General features: G+C 33.4%; 1 protein-coding gene across 1 annotated transcript in view; it reads right to left on the bottom strand.

Annotated features, from left to right (window-relative positions):
- LOC106478275 (tyrosine-protein kinase transmembrane receptor Ror2-like) overlaps window positions 1–4919 on the bottom strand; it is a 78546-nt gene extending 73627 nt beyond the window's left edge. The window contains exon 1 of the mRNA XM_013938807.2: window positions 4522–4919. Within this exon, the coding sequence (XP_013794261.1) occupies window positions 4522–4648 (127 nt within the window). The 5' untranslated portion in view covers window positions 4649–4919. The remainder of the gene's footprint in view (window positions 1–4521) is intronic.
- Window positions 4920–9161: the final 4242 nt, after the last annotated feature.

The raw sequence follows: 9161 nt of genomic DNA, 5'->3' as shown, positions 1-9161 counted from the left end.
TATATATATATATATATTCTGGATAAAATGTACGAACATAATAGTCAGTCAGTCAAAATGTGCAACTAGTTTCCCTATACTAAAATTATTATGGTTATGTAAACAAACTAACAATGACACTCTCAATGGTAACTTTCGATCAGAGCAAGCTACCTACTAAAGATCAAAAAATAAAATACAAATTAATCCGTTAATGAATATAGCTAATTAAGTATAATTTTCTTACTTATAAAGATTGGAACACATTGCTTCATCAGTTGGGTACTCTAGCTTTTAACGATGTTTTCGGTGTTATACCCCTAAATAAATACTTTGTTTTCTTTCTTCTTTTTTTTTAACTGATATCTTAATCGCTAGAATAATTAGTATATGGAATATTTTGCAAAACTACCGAGCTGAAACGGCAATTATAATACTGTTTTCTGCCGACATTTATCTTAGAAAACTCTGCTATTTCTACTGTTTCTCTTAAACTGATTTAGTTTAATTATATACTGGAAACGTACAGAATCACGTCATCAGGTGCTTCGTGCACCACGAGGCTCTCGGATCAAACAGTGCACGACGAAAACTATATTTAGCACAGGAAATTGGACTGCCCGCTTTATCCACTACAAAGGTAGTTGGTCACACTACGATCAACTGATAGTGTGTGATACACAGCGTAAACTTTTAATACATTAGCAGCAGTACACAGACTTGGGATATATACTGTATATCAATCAAGCTATAGTTGGCATGTCGGTCCGGTTTTCATATACACACTAGAAGCAGTTATCTCAACTTCTTTCCTATAATACTGTTATTCGACAATTTGATTTTAGATGTTTTTTGTTTGTCTTTTCTTTTTTGTGTTTCCCTTGATCACAAAGCTACGGAATATACTAAAAAACTCGAGTATGTGAAAGAATGGAAATGAAAAATAGGAGCAATATTAAGAACATGTAAATAATTTTAACGTTCAGATTGGATAATATGTAGAATTCAGCAGATACAGACACCAATATTCAAATAAACAGAGGAGACTAATTTTGAACCTGAACCGCATTTGAAGCGCACGTGGAGTAAACGACCAGGTCAGTGACTCCTAAAATTCATATATAGCCACTCCTAATTTTGAGCTACTGACCAGAGGAAAGAAAGACAACAGCATGTGTGCGTGTGTGTGTGAGAGAGGGGGGGGGGGGGCTGTATATTAATATATTTTAATAATTATACACAAACCAAACGCTAGAAAATATTAAACAGAGATTTGCTACAAAACTTCATCTTCATCGAAAATGTAGTTTTCTTCCACCAGAGCTATTGTAATTGTACACAAACATATATAGATACATACACTTTGATTAGGGGGAAAATGCCTACGACAACATAAAGTATGATAACGTTATATCCTTACATACGATTTCATTCACTTCAAATGCATGGTGGTGTAAAAATGTATAGAAGACTAATTTATTATGCCATCGCAAAAAATATAACAATAAAACAAACAATAAAACTAACACTCTATCCAGATTTGTAAAGTTTTAATAAACCTAACTGGAATGGAATTGAAATTTCATTTAATTGTTTTATATTCTTTGACAAATATTGGCTCAAAATAAGCTGCATAAAAATTCAACAAATCAGATATAAATATTGAATACGTATATATATATATATAACAGAATAACTCTGAAGAATAATAGTTTTTACACAAGGATGGAAAACTAACACAAAAATTACCTTTCACAATAATATATATCCAACAATTAAAAATGAAACAATAAATATATGTAAAAGTTTCATACACTTAGATTTTATAATATATAGTTACTCACAAATGTGTATAATATAGCACAAAACACACCACTCAACACTTAATTTTTTTTCCATACTAACCCCGTATAAAAACGGGAGCTACTTAAGTCACTACGAGACTGAATTCCTATCTTTTCCAAGTTGTTTCTTTTTTCTTTTAAATACTTTTCTATTCCATGAACGTAGATAATAATGCATACTGTTACGTCTCCGTTTGTTAATTAATTTTCCGTAACTTCGTTCCGACGAAACTTTAGCGACACCAGTCCTTACTTAATAAAACTGTTTTATTCTTTCCGAATATAACTTTACGATACACTTAATTTCAACAATCGCGCTAAAACAAACGCTATAACAACGAACGTGCTCAATAATACTCTCTGACTGCAGATCAAATACTCACTACCTACACACACATTATTGTTCCGTCACGTTGTCACCCTCTTTTATATACAAGACTACCATATATCTAGTAAATGCTAGAGCATTCGCCAAGGTACAGGATAGTTCTAGAAACGTGGCGTGACACTAGTCATGTGACCTCGCTGACGCAACAATACTAACAATAACATTTTCATTTATCATAAACATAAATACTTACAACAACAAATCTGTAGGATTAAAATGTACTAATCCTCTTAACTTTTAATTAAACTGTACTTTTAAACTTGTAACGATTAATCTAAAACTCTGAAACAAAATCGGTTCAAGGACATTCTGAACGTGTAGATAGTGTAACATGTAACGTGTAACATGTGTTACAGTCAGAAATTAATTTTGATCTACATTCGTTGTACTTTACAAATCACAGGTAATTATAATTCATTAATAATTATTAAACTGCAAGAATATTTTCTAAGTTATAAAAAACGGAAATTTCAATGATGTTTTATCATTTATACCATAACAATGAAAACCAAACATCAAAACACGAGATAACGTACAAATATGTAAAAAGCTAACGTACTGAATTTTAATGAAAGTTTAAATGATTGATATAAACCTATCTCGAACACACTATTTAACGACCTTTACTATTTTGAGAACGAGGTTGTTTTATTGGTTTTGGTTGCGAAACAGGGCGATACTCCTGGTGTTTAACTAGGTGGTAAATATGTGACCGAAACGGTGAAAAAAGAACAAAGTGTAGATGGGACACTTGAATTTTTACTTTCATTTAAAGTGGAGGAACAGCCACCCACATTTGTTCAAGTTCTAACTTGGTGTTAAACAGGGATTAAAATAGTCAATTAGACATTAAAATAAATATATAAAATCAAGTGTTAAACATAAATTAAAACTGAAAGAATTTTTTTTTAATTTAAGTTAAGCACAAAGCTACACAATGGGCTATCTGTGCTCTGCCCACCACGGGTATCGAAACCCGGATTCTAGCGTTGTAAGTCCGCAGACATACCGCTGTGTTACTGGGGGGCCTGAAAGAGGTAAACGGAACAATATGTAGCTTATACACCAATGAAAGTGTTAATTAGAACAAATTGAAATATATAGTGAAACAGTGATAAAAAAAGACATAAAAGTACGAAACTACTTTTTAACTTAAGCTACTGAGATTCCAAAGACTCAGTAGCTAAATTCCTTAATTTGTACATAAAATAAAACTAATAAATATAATTGTAAAAAAAAATATTGTAATGTCCTAATGGTACAGCCATAAATATACATGTATTTATATATTTCAGTGCTATTATAAATTATACTCGAAATTACATCATATATAAAATATGTGAGCCGAGTAAATAAAAACACAAACCTATTCTTGAGCCTCTTACTGATATTTACTTGCAATCAAAGTTGTATAAGTAAATTTTACAATGAGAGAGAGAGAGAAAATGTCACTTAAAAGTCCAAGCAGTTGTTCGACCAATATCAAACCATTACGATGTTGCCCGAGAGACGAAATAACGTGAGAGAAAATGCTGCTAAAGTATTATTGCAACATCTTTCCAACAGCGGAAATAACACTGACTGTGGTAAAATAACTTCTTCGTGTAGTATATCAACATTAACAAGAATTTCTGTCATACATTATGCACTATGTATATATATACACTAGGATCTGAGTTTTGTAATAAGATTTAGAGTTTGTATTAGATTGATTATATAGTTCAATAAGTTCTTGACATGAATTTCTGCCATTTGGAAATGTGTGCGTTATTCCTTTTTTTCGTATTTATTGTTAATACCATACTATGGTAAACGTCGTTATTAGCCCCTCCTATTGTCCGTAATTGTACACTAAATCTGCACACAATCTGAGATCTTTATAATCACCCTCTATTTTTGATAGATAAGTAAATTTTAGGTCAATATGATCTTGCTAAGGTCTGGATTTACTCGCACTTAACTATCATGATCATCAGTATGCATCAAATCTCTTCGTTTTTTTTGTTTTGTTTTGTTTTTTATGGTGTAATGCAAAAATATCATTCAAACGTTATTCAACTGAAGTACAACTGAATCCCAGCTTGAAAGTTTTGCATTGTTGATTCAATTTTTCTTAGCAATTCCAGAGTTAAAGAAACACAATAGGCCTTTTTTTTTTCCTTTTCATTATTACCGTTTTATTTTAGAGACTGCACGACACACTTATCATTTCATTTTCAATGGTGTGTGTGTGATTCTTTTTTTTTTAATTATTTACAGAATAAATATCACTTTTTATCTATTTAGATACTAAAGCCTGATGAAACTTACCACCTTGCGTACTGGTGATAGTAGTAAGTGCTTCACTGAACGAGACCAAAAAAATGATGACTACGACCAACGCTGGCAATGACCTACTGCACAAGACTTTGGTCAGATTTTCCACACACAACTCCATCTAGTTGTATTGAGTGATCTACGAAAGAATATCTGTGTAAGTTGTGACTAGTGTTAAGTTGTAACTTGCTGCGACTAAACAATATTACACAGTACACGCGCGACCGTTTGTTATAAATACTCTAAGAGTAAAATATCTCTCCTTTCATTTCCACACCACCATATCACTTCAATGTTTCAAATAAGCTAATAACCTCTTCTGGATGAACAGCAGTTAGCTTTCAGATTTAAGTATAAAACAAGAAATGTTCACGAACCACTAACACCACCAAGCCCCTCATATACGTCCTTTCGTATAATACACTCGTACTGGAAACCACAGCACACAACCTCTTTCTTCAATAATCACTGCGCATGAGCAAAACGATTCCATATATAGCGCCATCTGTGAAGCGTAATAAGATTAAATTTTAGCACCAGTGAATTACCAAAGCGCAATAAAACGAAAAGATAATGCAGGAATCAAAGGATCGTGAATAGTTACTACATATTCTAGTTAAAATAACAAGACAGAAATGTTGTAATGATGAACAACATATTGTTGTATAATATAATTTTGCCTTGAATTAAACACCATTCTTAAAAAACTCAAATTATTACAATGTATAAAAAAGGTAATTTATTTGAGAGTTAGTATTAGATTGTCGGTACGTATAGTTCCAGAACATCATTCCGATATTATAATGCATAAATGCCCTGGGGGGGGGGGTATTTTCAATCTGCTCAGTTCCTTGTAAGATAGGTGGGCTAAACAGCAAGGTGATAGACACTAAAATTCAAGTATAGCCATGCTTAACTTAGGACTTCTGACCGAAGAGAAGGCATGGAAACCAGTCAATAGCATCCGCTGCTTACATGGCTATTATTAACTGAACATCGGAACTGATCTCCACAGCTGAATGTGCTGAACGTATTCATCTCCATATCAAAGTTTGCTTTTTTTTCGTTACATAGCATTATCTTTAAAATCTACATTATAAAAAAAGTAACATCAGCATTTATTTTTAAATTATTTAGTAGCTGTAAATATAAAGTTAACAGTACGGCTGTACTTATTATCTTTATATGAGGTTACCACAATAGATCTTATAATGTATATAACAGGATGACCTTAATAAAGAAATCTAAATTTGTTTTCTTTTTATTTTTGATATAGATAAGATGAATATAAATAAAAATGCGTGACTTGGCTTTACTCTTTATAATGCTTATCATTACTGTTCTACCGTTTGCCTTGTATGACCTAATGGTTAGGGAAATCGACTAGAAATATTATGTTGGCGGGATCGAATCCTGGCGCCAAATATGCCCGCCTTTTCAGACGTAGGAATTACAATGTAAAGGTCAGTCTCGCTATTCGTTGGTAAAAACTAAACCAAGAGACGACAGTGAGTGCTGACGACCGTTGTCTTTTCTCTAGGAAGCAGTTACAAATAAGGACGGCGACAAATAGCTATAGTAACTTTGCCATGAGCAAAACAAACAAACTTTTGCTGTTTAAATGACTTGGTGTTTGCCATAATGAAAAAAACAAACTTAACTGTTACATGTGAAGTTCTCTAGTGGGTCAGTGGTAAGTTTATGAACTTAAAACTCTAAAATCGGGTGCTCAATTCCCTACTGTGGACATAGGTGCAGATACACCATTGTGTAGCTTTACACTAAGATATCAACAAGTTAGATGGAAAATATTAATTTTACATTTCTGAATCCAAACAGTTAATTAGAAGAAAACAATTCTTCTAGGTCTATCTCCCAAATATTATAATACTTACAAAAAACCTTTAACAAAATATAAAACAAATATAGAATTGGCCTCATTTTTATAAGTATTACTTTTATAGAATTAAAATGTTCAACCCAAAAATCATCTCTTACATACACGTGGGCTAACCCGCCAGGTCAGAGACCCCTAAGTTTTGCTTTAGCCTTTCCTATTTTGGAATTACTAACAATAGGGAAGGTGTAGCCAACTTGCAGCACTTGCGCCACAAGGGCTTGGTTCGGTTCTTTTAATCCAGTAGCGGAATTATCAGTCATTTCATCCCGTGTCTACGGTTGTAAATGTGAAACATGTTCGGTGGCGTGACGTCTTGAACCCTGGACCTTTCAATACACAACCCTACACGCTGGCTACTATGCCACTTCTTGTCCTATTACACTGAAAATCACATTTGTGATACAATGGTTTATGATGCAGTACGTATTTATCTGTACAATATTTAAAATATATATACGTGAACAAAATTATTAAATTGCTTACAATGAAAAACGTTTAGATAACGGTCAGGTCAAAGTCTCTAGACGTCAAACACAGCTGGCCCTAATTTGTAAATTGCTGACCTGAGGGAGGTCAACTAGTCAGTAGCGTCCAGTGCCTATACGGCTACTCTTAATCGTATAGGGGGATTAAAATTCTTCTTGGACACTTGTGTAAAATCAAAATTAAATACAGTTGAAAACAACTTTTTTTTGGGGGGGGGGTTTACACAGTAAAAGACATTTTGATTTTAGACTGACCTACAGACTCAAATATCCTGTAAAACAATCCAAAATAAAAATTAGTTTTGTTCTATAAACCAAAAAAAGTTTGTTTTTTTATAAACTATATGGCAGGATTGACTGTCATTTTGAGAACGTGCCTACACCAGCGAGAATCTGGAGATCGTGAGTTCGAGCCCCCAGTAGCTCATCGATAAGTCTGGGAACTTACAACGCTAAAATTGGGTTTCTATACTCGTGCTGGGCACAGCACAGAGAGCCCATCGTTTAGCTTTGTGCTTAACAGCAAACAAACATCGTGAGTTTGAACTTTAGACTTTCTTATGCGCAACTTGGCAAGCTAACCACTAACTCACGCCTGGATCTGTATTAATGTGAAAACCGAACAAAAAGGAAAACGTAATTTTTGCACGTGGTACATATGATTTTATTTTTGTTTAAAAAATTGAATACTTTGGCAAGTGTTATTTAAATAGTTTTGTCAAAATCATCTGTGGTTAGACTTCTTCCCAGTTAAACGTGCTTCAGCCAATTTGTCGAAATTTCACTCAGTTCTTACAAAATACATTGATAATTTCAACGTTACTCTTTAAACCACCTCACACTGTTGCTGTAACTGTATGAAACAATGCATTCTAATATTAATTTTATAAGTAAGATCGTAATAACAGTATATTTATTAAGCTATGCTCATACGATCTATGTAGGTAGCTTGCTTTGAAGAAAAGTTAACGTTATTAATTTGTTTGTTTTAGACCAAAGCCACATTGGGCTATCTGGTGTGTATACCGCGGGAAATCGAACTTCGAATTTTATCACCGTAAGTGCGTAGACTTACCGCTGTCCTACCAGGGGACATTTAAATGTTAAATAGATATAAATGGAGATAGAAAACTCCTGTCCACTGTTGAATGGATCAATCACGACTAGGTATTTGGTACAAGGTCTGGCGTCTGTTCCACTTGACAAAACTATTTAATCATCTTTTCTCGTGGTCTCTGACGAGTTGTTGTAGCTACAGTTCTTCTCTTGTGTAGGGTATTCTTTTTAGATTGTCATAATTATTAGGCTTTGGTGACACGTCTTTAAAAATGAAATTATTGTAGCTCTGACTAAACGGGCACTTACTACTACGAACCTTTGAAAGTCAGAGAGTATCTTGCTCTTACCTTATGTCTTGCTGGCTAACAATGATATGGTTAAATCTCCGCAATCAACTGATATATCGCATCATCATTCAAATTTAATTATGCAAATAAATGAAATTCTCTTCGAATGTAAGTATAAGTAGAACGTCTGTATAAAGTGACCAGTGATTCTATTGTGAATACACCTAAACAGTATCGAAAATATATTTGTTTATTAACCATCACATTTAATTGGTTTTTGTTATGACATAGTTTTTATCAGTTTACGTTAATTCATTATGTACGTTTAGAATGCAGTTTCAGTACTTTGTGTCTACATCAGAGATGGAAATATTTCACATAAGTAAATAGTTCTCTTTCTTATGTCACCGCAGATGAGTGAATGGTTGCATATGTGGCGCAATACAGGTTCTTTTGTTTGTAGTTAAGCACAAAGCTATACAATGGGCTATCTGTGCTCTGCCCACCACGGATATCAAAACCCGGTTTCTAGCGTGATAACTCCGCAGACATACCACTATGCCACTAGGGGGGGGGGGTGTAGGTTTTTTTAGGATTTTTTCAATTTAAATTTATTCCTGAATAATTTTAAAGTTAGGCGTCCGTTAATTTATATCTCTTAAAACTAGTAGACAACCATTAGAAATTACCGATCAAAATCTGCAAATTTCACATTGGAAACTTATTCTTCCTACATTTTTCATTCTCTTGACTTGTTGAACCCCTTTGTCCCTAGTATTAGTCAATAAAGCTTAAAATCTTAACATTCTAGATAGATTAAATCTCCTACTGTATTCTAGTTTACATGATAAATGGAAGTGCCATTTGATTTCATACTGTTGCGTCAGTGAGGTCACGTGACCT

The sequence above is a fragment of the Limulus polyphemus genome, unplaced genomic scaffold, assembly GCF_000517525.1.
Source record: "Limulus polyphemus unplaced genomic scaffold, Limulus_polyphemus-2.1.2 Scaffold195, whole genome shotgun sequence".
Lineage (NCBI taxonomy): Eukaryota > Metazoa > Arthropoda > Merostomata > Xiphosura > Limulidae > Limulus > Limulus polyphemus.
Note: the sequence above shows the minus strand (reverse complement) of the source record. Positions and strands in the feature narration are given on the sequence as shown.